Source organism: Mercenaria mercenaria, chromosome 5, assembly GCF_021730395.1.
Source record: "Mercenaria mercenaria strain notata chromosome 5, MADL_Memer_1, whole genome shotgun sequence".
Taxonomy (NCBI): Eukaryota; Metazoa; Mollusca; class Bivalvia; order Venerida; family Veneridae; genus Mercenaria; species Mercenaria mercenaria.
In genome coordinates this window covers 66225067-66248602 of record NC_069365.1, presented here as the reverse complement: position 1 = coordinate 66248602, position 23536 = coordinate 66225067, and the positions used below count along the sequence as shown (strand labels likewise).

The window sequence follows — 23536 nt, the reverse complement described above, 5'->3', positions numbered from 1 at the left end:
AACGCGACCAAGCAAATAGATAGAAGACATGGTTTGATCTAGCCTGTTCATGAAAAGTAATGAAATGTGCAACACCCTAGAGGCCCACTGACACCGGCTTAAGCGGAATTCTATTACAGTAAAACTGACTGGTTTTCCCATAGGACCAGAAAATATAACAATAGTGAGTCAAAGAAAGTTGTATAAGAGTAAAAATAAGAAAATTATAAATTATATTTTTTATATTTTATATTTGTTGTTAGTACAATGAACATTATCAGTTGATTTTAATGACATAACACCAAGGTTGTTACATTTTCATACATTAATTTGCCTTAAGTCAGGTCTATACATTAAATTGTCGTTTGTCAAATATACATTTTAAATTAATTCTATTTATCAAACACTGTGATTGTTACACTTTCTGGTTATTTGAGATCATGGATCAGCTTTGTTAAAATATAGTTTTGGTTAAATAGCGGGCGTAAGGGATGATGCAGATTTCATTGTCACAATGAACAGTGCCAGAAATATCAATTCTGTTATAATTTAGCTTGTTTCCAAATGAAATTTACTAACTGTATGATTTTAACTGCAACTTAAGTTATAATAACTATTATATACAAGGTCTAAAGTTTTGGCAACATCTTGTTTTAGTGTATTCTAAAGATAAAAAATTATTCCACATTCCATATTTCAATATTCACTTTTGGCACCAAATATGGACACACTGCAAGTTCCACATGCGTAATCTTGCAAATAGCTTTTTGGTCGATAGTCCGATTATCATAATTTCACCTGATTAAATGTTTATTAAAAAGAATCGTTTCATCTTGTTTTTACTTAAATATTTTAATGTCACAAAATATCAGAAGGACAGATATTAAATGAAATGATACAGTTAGTTTTTGTCCCTTTACATCTATACCTTGTTCAGTTTGTTTCTTTATCGTTTGAAACACTAATTAAGTCTATAAATATTTCAGTTGGTTCTATCAAGAAGTCAGTTTTTATCAGATATCGTTCAGGGAAGTCTACATTGCGGTCGATATATCCGTTATACTGAAAGGCTAACCACAACTAGGCTAAATCTAACTTTTCAAAACAGCCTTCCCTGATTGCCATTTCTAAATTGAAATTGTATTTTATTAGGGTTTTGACCTCTTCATGAACCATATCTAATTTTGTAGTGTTCTCTTTAAGGTAATCAAGATTAAACTTTGTTAAAATGTAATCGGCGTCAGAACTGAAAGACTCATACGATGACGTCATACTGTACGTGACATCAGCTATATAATCGATGCATTTTATCCCAGTGTTCGTTCATGCCTGATTTGTAAGTCCGATTAATGAATAAAAGATATTCATAAAAGCTGATTCGTCTTTTCTTAACTCTCACTTGACCACCGTCTGTTAAATATATTTACTTTGCATTCTAGTTTCAGGTCCTTTTACAAGGAAGCACAGTGTTGAGATAAACAACTCTCTTAAAAATATGTTAAACACAGTTCATGTCATGAAAGAACAGAAATTTTATGTGACGTACCATATGATATATGGTGTAATCATTATGAGACCAGTAACTAATGATTTAAACCTTGTTGAGTGTTTGGTAATCAATAGCAAATACGATTGAGTAGGCATGTATCTTACCAATATGACCAGTATGATTAACGATGGTCATAAAAATGTTTAGTAAGTGCTTACACCATATTCTGTCGGTCTAAATTGTGTTTATTCACCTTAAATTGAGAAGACGGTAGCCAGGGTTTCATACATTGTATGTTCGACTTTGTTTTTTACAGAATTTTTTTGAATTAAAATAGTACAGAAATTGTCATTTTGAACAAGAGCATCGCCTACGGATGCCATCGCTGGTCTGCAAATGCTAGAAAAGTAAGAAAAGAGTTATAGTTCAGATTTTCTAAGTACAAAATGGGCCATAATTCTGACTAAATGCATATGAGAGTTATTGGTCTTGGACTACATAATCCCCTAATGATGGCAAACAAGTGTGCAAATTTTAAAACCTGTAGCTTTTACAGTTTTGAGGAAAGATAGACTTAAAGAAAAAAATTAACCAAGAAACTCACATTTTTTAAGTACAAAAAGGGCCATAATTCAAACAAAATACATATCAGAATTATGGTTCTTGGCCTAAAAGTCCCCTAATGATGGTTAACAATAGCGCAGTGTTTCAAAGCTTACAGTGTTTGAGGAAAGGTGGATCAAAACAAAAATTTTAACCGACGCCGACGGTCAGTTGACGACAACATCTTTTTTATTCAATAATCAGACGAGCTAAAAAAGATGCAAAAGTTACTGAGCATGCCATTCAGTCCATATTCATCAATGTGAAGAAGAGTGCGAAGTTTAATTCAGGTGTGATGTTTAGTTACTGAGATACCCGCTGATAATTGCAAACAGCAAATTGAAATACGATTAAATACAACAAGTGTCATAATCTTATAAAAAATATCAATATGAAAGTAAGAGCACGTCATTCAGTTAATATTACCATGGCAAAAAATATAAAGTTTGATTTACTTATGATATGCAGTTACTGAGATAATAACTCGCTAGTAATCGGAACCAGAATATTATTGTAAAATATGGCTAGGTACAGGAAAGGAAATAATCTCATTTTCATGAAAGCAGAAGTCATAGAACTAATGTCAGTCAGTTGATGTAACCATGTGAAAAAGTTTGTGACAGTTTTTTTTAGTTTTGTTGTGTACGTACGTACTGAGATACTAACTTGTTGACAATCACGAACAAAATTCTGTTGAAAATATGGCTAAGTACAAAAAGTGGCATAATTTCATTAAAGTGATAGCAATAAAAGCAATAGTTACGGAGCATATGCCATTCATTGGAAAGACATTCAGTTGTGATGGATAAGGTTAAATCACTGAGAATCCCTGACGAGGTTTGCCAACGTGACACCGAAGCCGACAACGGTATAATAGTTATTATCTTATTAGTCAATGTGTAATATTGGGCGGTACAAATAAATGGGTTATTTAAGTATACAGGTATAGTTATGATCGAAAACGTAGTTGCTTAGACATAATGCCTCTAACAATAATATTTGGTAATTTCACATAGTTCTGTACAAAGGGCAATATAAATAACAATCAAAAATAATATTTTGAAGAAGAAAATGGATTTTCAAACATTTTACTCGCCAAATTCAGGGGAAAATGCTTTTTTACATGGGGACATGTGTTTCCAATACATAGTTATAAAAAACAAAAGACAGTATCACTGTTATTAAATGCCCTGATAAAAACTCTTTCGAATAAATACGGTTATCTTTAAATTGCTGCCGTCCATCATGACAGTCACCTAAGATTTTCTCGATCCACACCATAATCCTCAGGGACTGAACTAACTACACTTCTATGGAGTGTAAAGTAATTGTATTTTCTTGCATACCAGACTGCTGGAAAAATCCATCTTACACCCCGGGGTGTAAGATGACTCTCGTGCTTTAAATGACATTACGAACTACATATATGTAGAAAATTTATATAGTTATTTATATTTTATTTCAAAAAACGGAATAAAAATCCAATGCCTTGACAGTTCCTCTTTGTTCCTGATGGTATATTTTTCGATTCAAAACACGTTATTTTATCAAAAAATACATAACATTATGCTGCAATTGATAAAACAAAACCGGAACTAAACATTGTTATTTGTCTTTGAAACGTCATGACGTCTTTCCTGTTTACGGACTTTATTTTTCCACGCTTTGTTTAAATACGCTGCTATAAGAAATAGTTCTAAAAAGAAAGCCGTTCGCTTGATTTTATTTTTATTATTATTTCTTGATATCGGTATGCAAGAAAAAGAATCTGTCACTGGTTATAGGTGCAGATGGGAATATCCGGCTCTCGGGTAACTGTTTAGGTGGTAACTCGGCTGGAGTCTCGTTACCGCCTAAATAGTTACCCTCGAGGCCGGAAATTCCCATCTGCACCTACAACCAGTGAAAGAATCTTATAGTCAACAACGGAAGTTTCACGTTTTGGAGGTAGTGACTCTGTTTTGATTACAAGAATTAAATAATGCTCACTGCATCTGGAAAATTACTTCGTTGTGCAACGACAAGTAAATATTTTCAGTTTGAGAATGCAGGTTTGCTATCAACTGCACCAAAAGCTGAATTGATAAATACAGAATTTCCAACGTTGTTATCTTTTTTTCTTCGTTTACTTTCTCCTGAATTACATTTAAAACAATTGAGTTATGGATCTTCATTTATTGATACACATAGTGTTCATCTTTATTCTATTCAAACAATGTCCCCCACACACTTGTGTTTCCAGACATCTTACACTCCTTCAAATCATTGTTTTAACTACTGAAAATAAAATCTTAAAAGTCATTTATATTTACAAGTACCTTAAAGGAACTGATGCGAATATTTGGCTGCATAGCATCATATTTTTGCGAGACTTAGGTCAGAGGTAGATTAAAACTAACTGATACTGTTTTAACTGCAGCAAGTCGACAATGTGGTTCGACAAAATTTCTTTGATTTTAAGAGAAAGTAGTTGCAGGTTTGAATGTCCATTTATTCTAGAGGTGACCACAAAGAAGTAAATTAATACCGCAATTCCGAAGTTTGGAGTTTAAATTAAAGCAATGTCTGTATTAACTGAAATAGTATATTCATAGCATGCATTTGTCGGTTGAAGTATGCTAAAAGTATAAATCAAATCCGTGATCGTTTTATGTAAATACTTCACGAATAAACATCCTTCAAATAAAAAAATGCAGAACAAATATGACTAAGTATTTTCGCTACCGACAAAGACTTTTTACAAAAACAACGTCAGCTTGTACGGAGCGGTTCATAGCAAAAAAAATTTTTGTTGTGATTTTAAGCACGTCTTGGAAAGTAAGATTTCTATATGTATTAAGTAAAAACAGTACTGTACTTATGCGTTATTCTGTAATATCGCAGTGATTCGGGCTTCATAATCTAAAGCCTTTTGGGACTTTAAGGGAAGTTAGTGGTGGGTAGACTCGAATGGTCATGAATCACCCTAGAGAGTAGTTAATACATACATCCATCTTGAAGACCTTTTTGCGAAATGATATTGGTATTCAAAACGGCTTTACGGCTTTGATCTACGAAATTTTGGTCAGATTTTAAATCCATTACTGTTACTGCCTCATCTGAATACCATATAAAATGGATTATAAACCGTCTGGTTATATCTGCATATAGACTATAGTATCAAATTATCTGAATTATACCGGATGCAGGCTCCGAAAATTGGATTTTTGAGGCCAAGTAAGATTGAAAATACAAAATGTGGTATTTTCTTTTTAAAACATTCCACACAACGGTAATAACCAGTTCATACAATAGCCCACAAGTACCTTAGCTGATTTCAGAATTTTATAATTAGACCATATTTAAACTAATTTACTTTACTTAATTTACTCTGTTTTTTATTCCACTAATATAAGCTTTTACATATTCTAAATTTTTCAGATAGAATAACAGAATAATGAATGCTTTAATAGTTGCTCCTCTGGTATTTTGAGACAAATATCGTTAAAGAACAACTACATAATATTTATGTTTTGATAAGTTTTAATTTCTTTTTGTCTTCAAAATTGAGAAAATTTGCAATCTTATGAATTTTATTGTCATGTTATTGTTCAAGCTTTAAACGAAAATAGCAGCACAGCTTCAATTTTTTTTTTCTAAAAACTTTTAATATATATTTTCTCTATATAGTTTATTGTTCAAACCTTGTAAATTCTAAAGTGGGCAATCCAATATGATGGACCAGTTATACTGGATTAAGACCAAGACTTATTTTCGAGTTATACAATACAGATAAAAATCACTTTCCAACGTTTAATGGTGGATCGTGTCTGGTACGGTGGATCGAATAGAACAATCGAAAGTCCTGAAGCCGACTGGATTGCTTCAAACAGGGGAAAATAGAACATCTCTTGTGATGTTTTATGTTTTACTGGCATAGAGATAAAGGAAAGCGGATTGCATCACTTGATCACGGAGATCTCTTTGAAACGATCCGTATACATTCTATTATTCGCTCTTTACAAGTGTTACATGAAGTTTGTCAGGAAAACGTCTACTTTAACTTGCTTTCGTCAAATTTATATCTAAGCTTACAATTTAGAAATGATCTTGCACACAGCGTAATAAATTCAGAATACGTTCCTTAAACTCAAAAGGTTAAGTTACAACATATTATTGCGTTACAGAACATATAGCAATATAACAAACTTCATTGCCGGTGCAAAAGTATATTACGACATATGATTGCAAGATAAAAATGCTCACGAAAACAGTCTTTCTTACTTGACGATTCATTTTTTTTTTGTTTCACGCGGTCTTTTTTGATATAATTACTTTTGAATTTTAGTTTCGGTCTATTTGCATTGACGCCTTATTAAGAGCATTATAAATGTCTTATAAACAAAATTTAAGATGCCAAGTAAAACTGTAGAAATATTTAATATTTCATTTATGGGAGTATGCAAATAAATTTAATTATATCATAATTTAAAAATATTTTCTTACCTTTGAAGCGTGACATCAAGCAAATTATAACGAAAACTTGTACAGTCAGCACTGGAATAATAATTCTAGAACTTCTTCTATAGAATAAACAAGTACTCCAAATTTTATTCATAATTTAAAAAAAAATAAAACACGCCATGTACTGAAAGGACGCTTATAACTAATCTCTTATTTGCGTCTGTGTGTCATATATTTATATTCTTTAAACACTAGTGTCATAAAGAACTAACGATTTATTATTCATTCATATTTTACTACCTGTAGCAAACTCAGTTGAGTAGCCATATATCTTACAAAAATGGTCAAATCATTAACTGTTTTTATATGAAACTTCACTTTTAGTTCACCTTTTTTTAAAATTCTATCGTATCTAATTTTACAGGTTTGACTTTAAATACGGTTAAATGACAAAAAGGGGAGTATTCTTAAGTATTTTTCAAAAGCCAGCAATACAATAACCATTCCAGATTACTCAAATCACCTTTTAATGTTCTATTTACATTTGCGACAAAACATGAACAGTTTTACAACTTAAGAAATATAATATGAGCCGTTCAATGGGAAAACCAACATAGCGTGTTTGCGATGACTGGTTAGGTTTCATGCTGGTCGCAAACGTACTATTGATTTTCTCATGACGGGGCTCTCATGTTTATTTAGATAGTAACTTGATATGGGATGCTATTATATACCTCAACCTTTTTCTTTGTTGTTTTGTTACCGAATGAAATCTTTTAAAGTTTTTTAAAGCACTATTTATAGAACTGTCAGGTTATGCATATTAAACATACAAAAGTCCACGTGCATACATTTAGACAGGGTGACCATTGCTGCGCGCGAACCCTTATTGTAGATGCAGCGCAGGTCGATTTATCATGACGTCCTTTTCTCAGTTGTCAAAAACATACATACTGCAGTATGCCTAAAATATATCGGCCGTCCTAAAGGGGTACAAATTTATTGAATTTACTTGCCTAAGTTACTTTAATACTTATATTTAGTTTCTATGAAATTATATCTCATTTCTTTAGAGTAAAATTTCTTGTTTTTGAAAGAGAGAGAGAGAGAGAGAGAGAGAGAACAATCTAAAAGAGAGAGGGAGAGAAAATTACACAAAACGATTATTTTGTTGGAATATGAAATCTAGGATTTCTTCTTGATGAAAGAATGGGAACTTGTTTACTGGGATCTTATTTTGAGGTTCACGGAAATTATTTCCCCATAAATTGATATGATTTCGAAATTTTACCCATTTAATGACTTTTTATGTTTTCTTAAGTAACTGCAACATTAGATATTCGAGCCAACACAAGTATTTACCTAAATGTACCAAAATATGACCGATTTTTGCAAAGGAGAGGTGAAAATGCATTGTCATAAAAGAGGAATTAGTTTAATGTAAAACATATTTATGGGGAACCTGCATAATTTAAATAATAAGTGAGGTATAAGGGCCTAGAAACAGCACCTGCAACAGAAGAAAAAGAACCCCGTAAACTACATGTATAAGAAAATGGTAAAACTTTTCAGAAAGTCAAACTTACAGCAGACGCACCAAATTAAATTAAGTTTTGAAAGGAAATCAACACCGTGAAATATGAATGTAGAATGTCAAAGGAATTCGGCACAGTCGATGCTATGTATAGTTGTTCATAAATAATCAGATCTTGCTACAAGACACTGGAAAAGATTCCATTTGTTGGTGAATATACTACTGGCACTTGTTTACATTTCCTTAATGAGTAATTGAAAAATTAAGGTAGTTTGGAACAAATTTTATTCTACATTTTTAGATTTTTTTAAACATTGATTATTTTTAATTTCATGATTATACTTAAAAAATCCGCAAATAAAAGAGATCGGATCCTTTGCTTGATTTTTGTCATGCTCGAATACATAAATTTGGACGTTAAAATTTGCTTAACAACTCGTAGGACTTGCATCTTATCATGAAAAGCTGTGAACGACTGGTTTATAGCTGAAATATTAATACTGTCATGTTGCAAGTTTAACACGTACTGTTTTGAAGATTACCATTTTATTCCAGTGTCCGAATTCGGAACAGCATTTTGCTTGAACATTTCAAAAACGAAAATTGCATTGACTTCTGCTAAAATTTGTTCATGTAAGAGAAGGTAAGTGTTTGCAGTACCTATTAACTTCTATTTTACACGTTATTTCTTCTGAAGAAGGTGTTCAACTATACAATGTTTATACCTATATATAATTATACAGCATAGAGATATGCATATGCACCTGTATAATATATGTGGTATGATCCCATTTAAAAGGTTAAAACATGCTTTTCTATTAATGTATTTGCACAGAATTCACATCAGTTATAAAAATAAGTCATCAGGCTAGTATCGAAAATTCCAAAACACCCTTCATATCGCTAACAAATGAAAAGACAACACCTTCAGACAAACTTTTGCTAGGGTTTTGGATCACATTTAGTCATAATCTCTAGTTACTAGTAACATTATTGCAACATTTTTAACATAATTTGTTCTGTTTCCAGTATTTTTTTTCTTTTCTGTCACAGATTGCAGTTTTCCTCTGTGAATCTTTGGCCTCTAAACAGACGCTGTACAGGGTGTTGACCTACACCTCCAGAATATAAGAACAAATGTTAGAAAGCTGAAGCCCTCTGCTTGCAGTTGTCAAACTTTTGCCTCAGCACTAACTGAAATGGTTTGTAGCTTTACATGTTCAGTTTCAGTTTACCTCGGTCAAAAGCTGATAATGAGAAGGTCTAATTGCATCTATTTTCTTTTATCATAGAAATATTCTACAACCTTTCCATTTCATAGCATCAACAGGTTTTAACCAAACTTTCACATTAACCATAACCGTTACAGGAATGGCCACATCCTTTTGTTCAAAGGAGTTTAATTAAACTGGCTCGGAAGATCAGTCTGTAAGGATAAGGTTCCTTTCTTGTAACAGACAAAGCAATTTTTAATGCCTTCCTGGTCTTAAGACCGGCTGCACCGACTATGTTATTGTGGTTTTCCATTCGTCCTTCATTGAGGCTGTCCAATGTCCTCTCTATAATTCAAGCATTCATACTAGGTGACACAAAATTAATTTTCCCTATAAATGGCAGATGTATCATGTGCCACACACATCCCCTATGTCCACATAGAATGACTAGATGAAAGGTATAACATTCTTTCTCTTCTGGTACCATAAGCTTGTACTTTTAACCAGTTGAAAATGGTACTATGTTGCAACCTTTTTCCTGTAATCCTTTCGGATGAAAAAAACTATGCAAGGTAACGTGTTATTAGAAAGTATTCTGACATTTACGGTTTATGAAAACCGCAGATCGTGCTTTACGTATTTTTAATGAATCAGCTAGCTAGAAAACTGATCTATATTTCAGACTCAGATTTTTCATTTTTCATTTTTCTCCACTATCCATTAGTGTTATTGCAGACTTTCTATGAAATTTCCGCTTAATATCAAATGGTATCATTTATACCGTATTTCCAACAGACTTAATGACATCCGTAAATTATGCCTGGATATGAAATCATAAAAGGAGTGTTGGTTTTCAAACTTTTTGATATTTTCATGTTCAGAATCGGTCTCAAATTCAAAACAATATCAACATATACATTAATTAAATGGTGGTTAAGAAGGGTATTAAATATGCGGAAGTAGAAAATGTTACGAACGATCAGATATATTAATTGTTACAGCTTAACAAACGAATAAGCACAAACGTACAGTACTTGATATTACGTCGCAAAACATAGAAACATGTATAAAGATGAAAAAGCATATACAGTTAAAAGTTCAACATTAAAAGAAATAAAGTGCTTGATACATAAGTTGGAGTGCAAAGTTAAAAGTATAGGACAGAGAATTTTAATTACCACATATGAAGTTAAGCATAGAAAGGTACAACCATTGCAAAAACAGTCGAAAGAACCAACATCACAGAAATCAACTTTAAATCAAACACTTACAATGAACGCATAAGTATAAGCAAGGTAACTATTGTGCCCGTCTCTTGAAAGATCTAGGAGTCCAGCATTATATAATTTTGCCATTTTACACGTTACCACGTATATTATACATTACTTGTACTTGAAGCATATTTAGACCGTAACAATAAGCGTGTAAAACACTGAATCAAATGGTTTAAACTATCAAAGGTCTCTATATCCAGCACAATATTTGAGCCACACCATGATAAAACAAACATCCGCGCAGTCTGGTCAGGATCCATGCTGTTCGCTAACGGTTTCTCAAATTGCAATAGGCTTTTAAAGCGAACAGCATATACCCGATTCATGCTGGTCGCGTACGCACTGTGTTGGTTTTCTCATGGTGCGGCTCAATTTTTGTTTGTTTGTAATGAACTTCAGCTGCGTTCTTTACATGTGTACATGTGTGCATGCAATAACAGAAAAGTATATAATAACTGTAAATATTGCCCTTACCTTTGAAATAAAATATGAAGCAAAATATAATCAAACCGTTCACACTCAGTAAAGTGGTTATTATTCTATTTGTTTTGTAGAAAAAAGCATTATTCCAAATTTTATCCATAACTTAAAACAAAAAACACACAAATACTTTAACTACTTAAATACTGAAAAGAATCCGTCCCTCAACATCTTGTATCAAATGATATATTGTCTAAACATAAGTACCATAAAAGGTGGGATATAATTAATAATTTACGGGTAATTCTCACCCTTTTAACCACGACAATAAGTGCATGGCTATCTTCAGCAAATACGTTAAGCAGCTATTTATATCTCATGAATTTCACCAATAAATTATAGAAGTCACGAAAGCAATCTGTCTGAAAAAGCGTTCGTATGTACATGCATACACTGTCTGCCAGGACATGAATTTTGAGATTTATATCAGTGAATTTAAATTTAAATTAAAATATTTGTAAGCATAATATTGACTGATTAATTTGTTAAATACAAGAAGCCTAAGGACCTGCATGACAGTTTTATTTTCTTACAGCATGAATATCATTTAGATGAATTAACTGCGTTTACTAAACTGAAAATGTTCATGTATTAAATCTATGTAGTTGAAAAGCTTACCAAACTTTCTGAAGTATGGTATATCTCAGAGTATTAGAAAATGGTAGCCGTGGATATATACAGTTTAACAATTTAGTCAAACTTGAACTAAAACCCTATTTCGAACAGTGACAACATGCATTTAAAACTCGCTCGTTTCTGCTTCCGATTTAAACTTGTGAAGTGTAATTAATCATGTGAATAGTTAATGATTATCAAAGATCATCATAAAAAAGATCAAAGTTAAATTTGGGGATCTCCAAAGCTTGGCCTTCATGTAAAGGCAGGGCAATGAATAGACAGGCTAAACAGGTTGAAGTTCTTTTCCTAGGGTAACATTTGCTTACATGAATACAGGCAAAGTTAGCGGTGCTGCAAAAAAAAACAAAAAACAAAAAAAACAGAATAAATAAATAAATAAACTGAATACTGGTCCGTCATGCTGTAATTGTATAAAGTTTTCACTGATTATACAGAAATGTAGTACAGCCAAATTAACTTCACTCGATTTCTTCTTCCTGGACCTCTAACCAGATTTCGCACCTAAATATGACATTGTGGAATGCACGGTCAAATTCCGCTCTAACTGGGCCTCGAACCCGCGACCTCCGGATTATGAGTCCAACGTACTACTCCTGCACCAGTGTGCACCCCTTCACTTAAAATTGCATGTATGGCAAAGATTTCCGCTAAGAATTTTATGAGAGAAATGGTAGTTCGACTCAAAAGATTTACCATACAATATATGTAAAAAGCATTTATAAAATAAGAGGCTATACCACCTGAGTATTATTTCATTATCCAAATATTTAAAACAAATAACTATTGAAATTCATTTATTAGCATGATAAAGTACAGGTGCACTTCTTTTTCACGTCGTAGCCAAACCTTGTATGTCCTGCAAATGTTCTGGTGTTACACTAGGCCGCAACACTGAATAAAGGTTAATTATATTTTAAATGGGTTTCGTCAAATGAAATTTTCATCTTCATAGAGCATTACTGATAAACTGTCCAGAACAAGTTGGATAGTCTTCTATTGAGTTTGCTATGATTAGAGTTGTTACAATATATTATTTTATTGTCCATGGCGTAACAAAAGCATAGGGACCGTTTAGTGAATTCTGTATAATTGGAGAATGCTAAAAGAACAGGTACTATTTAATGGCTTGCAGATAACCATAGCATTCAGGGTAAAATGATATGCACGTAGTGACGGAGGCTTTTGTGCCTTAACATATGACATAGTTTTATTTTTTGTTTATGATTTGTTTTAAGACGGGGAAGGCTTTCTTCGCAGGGTTTAATGTAACAGGTCATATAGCAACTTTCTATCTTTTCATTGTGAAAAAAGAACCCAGGTGCCTTCTCCTGCTTTCAAACAATGAGAAATACTAAAGTTTTCGAGTACCTTTGAACTTTTGAACATCGCTTTCTGTGAAATAAGCACTTGGCAAGCTGAAACCATGCGGTTTTAACCAGTGCGACTCTTTGATTATTTAAAGCACGGGGTTGCACCTGGGCAGAACTAACCATCGACGTTGATGACATCCTCATCTGAAAGAATTCTACCCAAATCCTGATTAGAACCAAAAGAGGCAAGGGTAAGTCATTGGAAGCTAGCGTCCTTATCCATTTCACTACGAAGGTCCCCCTTAGTGCATATGCACTTGTTGGTTTATCATTTGCATATATGCACCACTAGAGAATGTAAGGTATGAGAACATATAAATATGATGAGTATGCACTTTTTCAATTTCTAAGTATCACAATAGTATGTCTTTAGCTAAGTGGAATAGGCAATAAAATTGATACAACAATGTAAATGTAATTAGTCTACTTTAAATTCGGCCAAAACAAATCCTAAATTTGAGTACCAGCTGGTATCAAACGTTCGTTGTCCTTGGTATTCGTCACGTGTGCGATTGAATATCAACTCTTCAAGACACCCGTAGGTCAAAGGTTGCTCTTCTAAATGAAACTTATTTGCAAAGAGCTCTTTCCTTGTCGACAGAAGCGGCAGATCTTTAATTGCAAAGATACACATGCCTCTGACCCATTTTCCATGACAAATCCACTCATGTATTTTTGATTTATATCTGTTTTTGAAACGCGCTAGGTAAGGCTTCCTTCTGTCTGACATCTTAGTCGTTTCCGGGAATCCTGTAATAAAATTGCTAAATAGTGAATATGAATGCAAATATGATCATTGAAAATATGCGACAACAAATAAAGCTCTCGAGCTGATGTTAATGATTACTGACGTGTGTAATTCATTGTGCGTCACCACAAACAAGTAAGTACTACGAAATAATTTTTGGTTGGAAATTACAAAAAAGACCGAAACGTTCGAGTACCATGGAGATATTTTACCTTGCTTTATGTGTATATTGTGATTGGAAGCCGAGTACCATGGAGATATTTTACCTTGCTTTATGTGTATATTGTGATTGTCAAGCCGAGTACCATGGGTATAGCCGAGTACCATGGAAATATTTTACCCTGCTTTATGTGTATATTGTGATTGACAAGCCGAGTACCATGGAGATATTTTACCCTGCTTTATGTGTATAGTGTGACTGGCAAGCCGAGTACCATGGAGATATTTTACCTTGCTTTATGTGTATATTGTGATTGGCAAGCCGAGTACCATGGAGATATTTTACCCTGATTTATGTGGATATTGTGATTGGCAAGCCGAGAACCAGCTTTCAGCTTTCATACTGCAATTAGTTTACATAGATTACAATTACAAGTCATTGAATGTTAAATTCAAACTTTAATAAGTGCAGATATATGAAAAAATAAGTATAATAATATAATAAATTATATAAAAGCTTCAAACAATTTAAGTCTAAATTGTATATTTAGAAAGACAAAAAAAAATAAAACTATGACTGTACGTTACGGTATTCCGTTCGTTCCTCGAAAGTTGAAATCACGAAACTACGATGATGAAAGTCGAAACCACGATGATGAATGTTGAAATTAAAATGGCAAAATCACGAAACTACTATGGTGAAATTCGAAATCACGAAACCATGATGATGAAAACGCAGTACCATTTCACATTTTTAGTATCGTGGTTTCGACTTTCGTCATCAAATCTTAAATTTTCGACTTTAATAATCGTAGTTTCCACTTTAACAATCGTGTTTTCGACTTTCATCATCGTGCTTTTGACTTTCATTTTCGTGCTTTCGACTTCCGATGGTGAAAATCGAAACTACGATGACGAAAGTCGAATGTCGAAACCACGATGGTGAAAACGCGAAATGATATTGCATTTTAATAATCAAGGTTTCTTGATTCTGATATTCATCATCGTAGTATCGAGTTTTCGACTATCATCATCGTCTTTTCGACTTTCATTGTCGTAGTTTCGTGATTTCGACGTTAAGAACAAAAACTACTGAAGGTCCAAACGGAACTGCGTAGTACATCGCCCCGTGGAATAAATCAGGACATGACCGAATTAAAGAAATAAAGAAATGCCCACCTTTATAAGAGCCAGGGACACCTAGATGTCGGTTATGATTTAATATTGTGAAATATGCCTCGTCAGGTATCTTGCAAGATGTGTTCACATAATCCAAAATGTCATGTGCTCTTTGGTCATGTAAAATATAATCGACGAAGCCTCGGGCAACTGCTATATGGACGGCCCCTTTTGTAACTTTAATTTCATGCGGTGGTAATGTTTCATTCTTTGGTAAACATCTGTCTGTAAATCTGCAATATATTAAAACAATTTTAATGCAATAACTGCATTGAATTATACAATACTTGCCTGTTCTCCTAAAAAAATACCAACAACCCCACATGAATCAGAAGTAGAGAACGAATGATTTCATGTACAAAATCTTTTATCAATCGTCGCGGAGAACATATGATTCGCTTTGGGATCGAACTCATGACACTGAGATCCGTACAGAGGCAATGTCACTACATACTGATGTGATGATAATATGATTCTATGCTAATTACAAAAAAAGAGAATCATATGTGGCGAAATTGTCAATGTAGATTTGCATTCTCCCAACTGGCCTAAGTATCAGATAATGCACAAATACTAGTAGTATAAAGTTAAACAAACTCCTGGACATCCGGACAAAGTAAAAGAGACAACAACAACATAGAGTTCATTCTAAAGTAATCCAACACTCATACCCATTTCGATTCTTTTTTTTTATGCCCCCAGAATCTACTGATTCGGGAGGCATATTGTGATTGTCCTGTCCGTCCGTCCGTCTGTTCGTCCGTACGAGGTTAACCAAATGGGACCGTTTCGTCTAGCATCAATACCCATTACTAGAATGACTTAATACTAATGCAGATGTAACCTGTGACCATTCCTCATCTTCAGACATCACCTGACCTCAGTTTGACCTTGAACCTGACTTCGTTTTGGACTTAGGTTGCTTTGTATCGACAAGAATGCCACCGGGGGCATCAAGCGTTTATTGAACGCAGCTTCTTGTTTTTTTTAAATACATGTTACTTGCTTTTCTATGGCATTCAATAAAACATCGTCATATCTGTGCAAAAAGAGGATACCTCCATTGACTAAAAGAAGGACTTATTCACTTTTTGCACTAAGGTGACGACATACCAATCTTTGCTAGAGAGATTGTGCAAAGACGGATAGATAAAGAAAACTACTTTGAAAACATCTACACTTTACAGGAGCCTCCATGGCGTAGTGGTTATGATGGCTGACTTTGAATCACTTGCCCACCACAGCTCATAGCTCACTGCTTGGATTGTAGAATTCCTTCATGTGGGGAAGGTCAGTTGTTCTACTCGCATCCTGGAAGGGCACCTGTGGTATTCCTCCACCAAGACAAGCTAGAAAGTCTCCATATGACCTGTAATTTTGTTGATGTGGCGTTAACCGCCAACTCCCTCCTCGCCTTTTCCAAGATGTCAAACTATTCCAAATTGGTTTAACACCGTCTTAAAGGTCCATTACTAAGGGAAAGTGAGTTGGCATTTTTTTTCATAGCCAGTGCATAGACTTCTGCAAGACACTAAATAATGAAGATTGGCAGGTCAAAATTTACAGAAGGTCTTTGGAACTCAAAGAAATGTATGTGTATTATGTTGAAATTTCAATGAATAGACAGAAAGACCCCCCAGGTCTTTTTCACTTTCTTCATACTTCATAGAAAAATAATTGTACATGTACTGCGATTTATTTCGAATTTCTACATACCAACTTTCATTTTCCAATAAAATGAAATAGTTTCTGTGCTTTTTAAAAGAAATTAAAATGTTCACTTTCCTTAGTATTGGACCTTTAAACTTGTAAAACGGAGATGAGTTTCATTAGTAACGAGCGGAAACAGATTAATGAGAAGTATGAATTTGTTCCCCGCAAGTTACTGAAAACGTCACTACAGAGATCAGAAGTGGTAGTCAAATGACCCTCGAAATTGATTACTTCCCAATCATAACATAGAACATTTGCCTCTTTATGTCGCTCGATTGAGTCACGTACGTTTTACCCAAATGCTAACTAGGTACGACACTGTTACATTATGTTTCACAAAGAGAATATATGCGTAGATCTCTAACTGAATCTTGTTTATGATACTCACTGTACTACGGTCGCTTCTACGTCATTGGACCCATTGTATGTCTTTAAAATCTGCACTAGTTCATAATTGGTTTTCAGTGGAAATTCTTGCCCTGTCAAATTTATGAAATATTTCCATTTTTTGTTTCTCGCCCATAACTCTTCCATACATAAAAGTTCGGGTTCCAATACGGATATTTCACCCCATGTAACATTGATTCTTTTGTTTAATAAGAAAACGTTTTGAAAACAGTTTGCGATTCTTGACATTGCTTTATAAATTGTTTCATCTGTCTTAGAATCCACATGTATACAATAAATATTTTGTGGTCTGTATATTGCGCGTAAAAGTCGTTCAGCTTGTTCTGCATTTTTATACATAAGAATGCTGTATGCAATTGGAAAGTTTCTCTCTTCTTCCGTCAGATGGTGTGTTATATATCCTCTATCGTTAATAAAAGAAGTACAGTTCTTAGTCATTTTTACATAGTGCGCAGGTTTCAACTTAGGTATGGCGGAAACATTAATTGTCAAAGTTTTGTTTATTGCCAAATCACTTCCGTTAAAAAGTCCGAGGCAGTCTATATTCTTAACATTTCTGTTATACAAAAAGAAGTGCTTGTTAACTTTATATTTTTCTCCCTTACTGAAAATATTTGACGCTTTAGCTAGTTTAGATTTTGCAGAATTCTGCTTGATAACATATTTTTCGTCATCTTTTAATATTGATTGTTGATATGCTGTCGTCTTGTAGGTGGACTTTTGCGGCAAGTCAGCAAAGTGATGTTGTAGCTTTTCCTTAACACTTGCAATTACACTTGCATTGAAACGTTTTCTATTTTGTTCCATGTAATGATTCACAATGTAATTTGTAGTTATATTCTGTATCCCTATGGTGTATGTATCTTGGAACGTACAACACTTCAGAATGTATATAAACATAAAGAACAAAGAAACTATTGCTATTTTAAATCCAAAACAATCAGTTATTGCACTCATTTTTCTCAAATGAAGCCGGCGTATTAAAAACAGTACAATACGCTTCAATACATAGTGGAAATAGGTTAAAAGTCTGCAAAAGGCAAAGCGCATTTTCATGGGTGTACGTTCGTTAAAACTCATTTCCATAGGTGTACACTCATTGATATGTTTAAGTATTCGATCACATTCATTTTCGAAAGATTATACATACTAAACAAAAACGTTCTACAAAGAAGTATTTAATTTTATTCCATTTAAAACTAACATAGTATCCAAAAAAATCAGTGTCTTTTTTTTTGAGAGTGTCTCTCTTAATTGCAGAAACTGTTTCTTTTTTTCTGATTGATAAGACGTTTGAAATGAAAACCTATTTGAAAAACGGATCAGAACACATATCGTAATTGTAAAGATTTTTGCGATAAAGAAATTATGACCATAGGGTATAAAATCAATTCAATATATTTCATAAATTGTCCTGCCGCCTAAGGTAGGTCACTTTTTCGTTAGATGTGCAGAGATTGTAAAAAATAATTTTAATTTTTAGGCTGGCGGGATTTCGCGCTCATAAATCATGCCGAGAAAAAATGCTAAACTACTTTGAAACCATCTAGATATTATGGTAATGCTCATTTCAAATAGTTCTGCTACATCCATGCTTTAGTAAAAAAAAAAGTAATGTTAAATGAAAATCTTTCAGCAATATTATACTTCAACGTTTAATATTTATATTAAATATAATTAAGTTTTGTATAGAAGGAAAGGGTGTCTTAAACAACATTGGTGCAGTATCAAGGAGGGCCATTTCCGCAAGATAGCACGTTCGAACTGAATTTAATGATAAAAGAATATGAACCGAATAGCTTCGCTTGAAAAAAGTCTTTCAAAACAAAATTTCAATAAGAACTGTTATCTGTGAATTTTCCTTTCTGTTGATAAACATTTTCAAATTGTCGAGCTCGCGCTCCTGTTTTTCAGCTGCACAAAATCACATAGTCATATGAATTGTCATCAAAATAAACTTAAAACATATATGAAAAGAAAAAAGAAACCCAAATGTAAGACAAAGATATGGTGGCTGATTTCTGTCATTTCGTGTATTCGTGTCGGCGTGGCTATATATCGAAGTAACGAAAACACGAAAGAACGAAATTTGACTTATTTGTCGTGTGTTCGCCTTTCGGCTTTCGAGGAGAATACTCGAAGTAACGAAGCATTGAAGGCGAAATAACGAAATCTCAGAGGCGAACACACGAACATTTCTATTAATCACTTCTCGTATCGGCGGTAATTAAAACTTCGTGTTGTCGCCCTTCTTTTGTCAAGTCTTAGTGCATTTACCTCGAAAGGCGAAAGGCGAACACACGACAATCGAGCTGTTTTTGACCTTTCGTTACTCCGACCCGCCGACACGAACACACGAAAAATGTTTCATGCAGGGTCTGCCTTAATACAGTAATGTAAAGTAATGTTAAAGCAGCACAATTATGTGTAATTGTTATGTGCACGCCTACCGGAAGGCGAATACACGAAAACACGAAAATTGTCGTGTGTTCGTATCGGCGGGTCGAAGACACGAAAACATAAAAGGTCGAAAACTGCCTATTTGTCATGTGTTCGCCTTTCGACTTTCAAGGCGAATACACGAAGACACGACAAAATAAGGGCAACAACACGAAGATTTAATACCCGCCGACACGAAAAGTAAAAGATACAAAAGTACGTGTGTTCGCCCTTGAATTTTCGTTATTTCACCTTCGTGTGTTCGCCCCGAAAGCCGAAAGCAGTTTTCGACCGTTCGTGTTTTCGTGTCTTCGACATTTCGACCCGCCGAAACGAACAAATAAGCATTATTTCGACCTTTCGTGTTTTCGTTACATCGACATTTCGCCTCGCCGACACGAACACAAGAAATGGCAGAAATCAGCCACCGTACAAAGAGGCATTTTAAGTACGCAAAAACTTCCTAGCATGATTAAATAATTACTGTAATGTTTTATTATTTCGCACTGGTAGTGGTCGTTTTCAGTTTGTGTTTGTTTATTGCAGTGTTTTGATTGTAAATCAGACAACTATTTTTGAAATATTATTTTGTAGGGATAACGCATGTTTTTTTATTTCGTGTTATAACATTTGCAGAATCCCGACGGATTGGTAGGTGCCCGAACCCGTAGGGGCGAGGGTAGTAACGTTTCTGAGGGATTCTGAAGATGTAACAACACAAAATGAACATGCGTTAACGCTATTCTAGCACAAAATGCATAAAAAACTAATAAACAAATAAAGTATCCCCCAACGTCATGAATTTCAATGAAACTCGTGGAAACGTCTGCGTTGTTTTTTACGTTGACGTCATTTCCTTTTGAATTATCCGTTTGGGGTCGTAATACGTTTACGCTTTGCCACGGAACGCGCATAAATAAAAAGGTGTTTAACAGCACATGGGCGCGAGAATCTCTCTGTTAAGGTGGTTCTGCACGTTTGATAAACCGGAAGTGATGGCGCAACGTCTTTTATCCTGATAACGTAGAATAAAGAATGGATTCGGCGTACGGAAATGAAAATCATTTTATGAATTAATGGCCAACCGTGAGTATATTTATTCTAATGGAAACGTTACTATCTTTCTGAATGTGAAAAATTGACATTAAAACATCTTACATGTTTAATTATTCAAACGGAGGGCTAAAAATCAGCTTCAAATGTGCGGATCACTTTAATTATGGGCAAATATCTCAAAAAACAAGCACACGGACTTATACATTTCTTTAGTTTAAACATAATTTTATTTCAAACAATGGTACAACATATACAAATTTACATTACGCAGTACAAAAGATAAATGTATGAAAAAGGATTAGATCCGAAAGCTAAAGCTTATAGAGGTCTTCTCCTATAACTAAGTACTATAATAAATACGCTATGGCAGTGCTTATTATCTTGTCTGAAATAACACATTTTAATATGGGAAACAAAAAACACAGGAGTAGTAGAGCATTAACTTATGAACGAAATATTCGAACATAAGTTTTTAAAGTACTTAAGAGTGATGATCATATATATATATATATATTAAATTAATAGATAAATTAATTGAGGTTAACATAGAAGAGGAAATGAACGAAAAAAAAGTGAATAGAAAAATATATTCATTCGGATAGCCAGTGGAGCAGTATAGCATATAGCATTCAGTGAACAGATGCTCATGAAAATCGTCTGCTTTCCCGGATGTAGTTTTGGACTGCTTGGAATATTTTAACATTTATTTCATCGCTGAGATTTCGGTCTCCATTCAGTAGAGTGTGAAGTGTTATAGTGCAATAGTCGGAAGTAGTTTCAAGAAGACGAACTCTGATATTATCATAGTGGTGACACTCAAAGAAGAAATGATGGTTACTCTCTGGAAGACCACATTGACAAAGAGGTGTTGGAGAAATGTTTTTTCTGAACAAATGCTGATTTAGGGAGCTGCATTCAGTACGGAGCCGAGCATGGTATACTTGCCATTTTCTGTCGCCTACGTAAAAATAATCAGGGCATTTCGGGACGCTAGTTTTTTAACTGCGATTTGAAGGAAGCTAATGAAGTTGAATTTTGCAATTCTCGTGAAAGTGTGTTCCAATCTCTAAGTGCCGATGGAAGAAAGGCATTGTAGTAAAGAGAAGTTCTGGTACGTATAGGCGGAATGTCAGTGGCGTTACGTAAATTATACCTAGACGTTTCCCCTACAGATGGTGGGACAAGAGAAGAAAGATAGTCAGGAGTAAGGCCGTTTTTCATTTTGTAGAGTAGAATAAGCTTATGGTGAAGTCGTCGGCTTTCAAGAGATTCCCATGGAACTTCTCTATGAAGTTCATGAAGAAATACAAGTTTGGTAGCCCCAGAAACAATGCGGGAAACTTCATCCTGAATTTTGTTGAGTTCGAGTTTCTCGTATTGCGTGCAGTTGATATAAACTACATCAGTATATTCAATAAGAGGTCTGATGAAAGATAAGTATATTACTTCTAAGGATCTTCTGTCAAGTTGAAACTTGAGTTTTCTCATGATATTTATTCTTTTCCATGCCCGTTCTTTGATAGAGTTAATGTGAGAATGCCAAGAACCATCGTCAGAAAAGTAGACACCAAGATGTTTGTGAGAGGATACCGAGGAAATGAGTTGGTCATGCATTAGAAGATGCGGGTGAAAAGGTTTAGATGATTTACGTGAGATGGTCATCATTTCTGTCTTGGAAGGATTAAATGTAACTAACCATTTATCAGCCCAAATGCATATTTTGTCGATGTCAGATTGAAGAGTTACCGCAGCAGAAAAAGGATTGTCAACAATAATATGCAAACTGGTGTCATCAGCAAAGAGATGTACATGAGAGCCTAAGTCATCAACAATATCATTAATAAACACTAAGAATAAAAGAGGGCCTAGAATAGAACCCTGAGGGACTCCTGCATCAACTGATGACCAGTTGGATTGGGTGCCAGGTAAGACAACGCATTGACGTCTGTTAGAGAGATAGTAAGAAAACCAATTCAACAACCGTCCGTCCAGTCCGGCATTTTTCAACTTGAAGAGAAGACCTTTATGTCAAACTTTATCAAAGGCCTTGCTAATATCAAAGAAGACAGTTCTTACTGTAAGTCCATCATCAAGAGCTTTACAGAAGGTATTGTACAAATAAGTGAGCTGATTCACGGTCGAGTCCCCTGGAGTAAATCCAGATTGTAGAGAAGATAGGAAGTTATTATCACGAAGAAAGTTAAAAAGATGCTTAAATAAAATGCGCTCGAATACCTTTTCAGTGCAGCATAGCAGCGAAATCGGTCGGTAGTTGTTAGGTAAAGACGGGTCACCTTTTTTGAAGACAGCACAGACATTAGCATCTTTCCAAATTTGAGGTATCTTACTGCATTGAAGTGAGTAGTTAAAAAGAGAACAAAGAGGAAATTTAATCACAGGTGCAGTTTCACGCAGTATCCGATTACTAATTCCATCTGGTCCTGATGCTTTGTTGATATTTAAAGACCTCAGGGCGTCTTCGACGTCTTGTGGGGTAATGGAAATAAAGTCAAGTTTGTTTCTAGTCGCTTGGTAATCATTGTCAGGAAGGTCCTTATTAGAGTCGATTAGCGAAGCCTGGCCGCAAAAGAATTCATTCAATAGATCAGATTTTGATTTAGAATCAAAGACAAGTTCCCGAGTGGCTGGGTTTGTGAGTGGTGGTATAGTTTGTTTATCAGTTGTAGAGATGAAACCTTTTATAACTTTCCACCAATCTTTAGCCGTAGTAGAGTCAGATTTAAGTGTGTCAGCAAGTTTTGAGAAGTGATTTTGTTTAGCTGTGCGAATTAATGATACAATTTCATTA

General features: G+C 34.3%; 2 protein-coding genes across 3 annotated transcripts in view; both read right to left on the bottom strand.

Annotated features, from left to right (window-relative positions):
• LOC123557470 (carbohydrate sulfotransferase 9-like) overlaps positions 1 to 11256 on the bottom strand; it is a 31540-nt gene extending 20284 nt beyond the window's left edge. The window contains exon 1 of one of the 2 annotated variants that reach the window (XM_045348934.2): positions 11011 to 11256. In XM_045348934.2, the coding sequence (XP_045204869.2) occupies positions 11011 to 11119 (109 nt within the window). In that variant the 5' untranslated portion in view covers positions 11120 to 11256. Of the gene's footprint in view, positions 1 to 6556; positions 6943 to 11010 lie in introns of those variants that run through there. The other variant, XM_045348932.2, reaches the window with a different exon arrangement.
• Positions 11257 to 13364: 2108 nt separating this feature from the next.
• On the bottom strand, positions 13365 to 17670 carry LOC128557351 (N-acetyllactosaminide beta-1,6-N-acetylglucosaminyl-transferase-like). The gene is made up of 3 exons (XM_053544656.1): positions 17213 to 17670; positions 15112 to 15344; positions 13365 to 13775 (listed from the first exon to the last, which is right to left on the bottom strand). The coding sequence occupies exons 1-3, from the start codon at positions 17668 to 17670 to the stop codon at positions 13444 to 13446; spliced, it is 1023 nt and encodes a 340-aa protein (XP_053400631.1). The 3' UTR covers positions 13365 to 13443.
• Positions 17671 to 23536: the final 5866 nt, after the last annotated feature.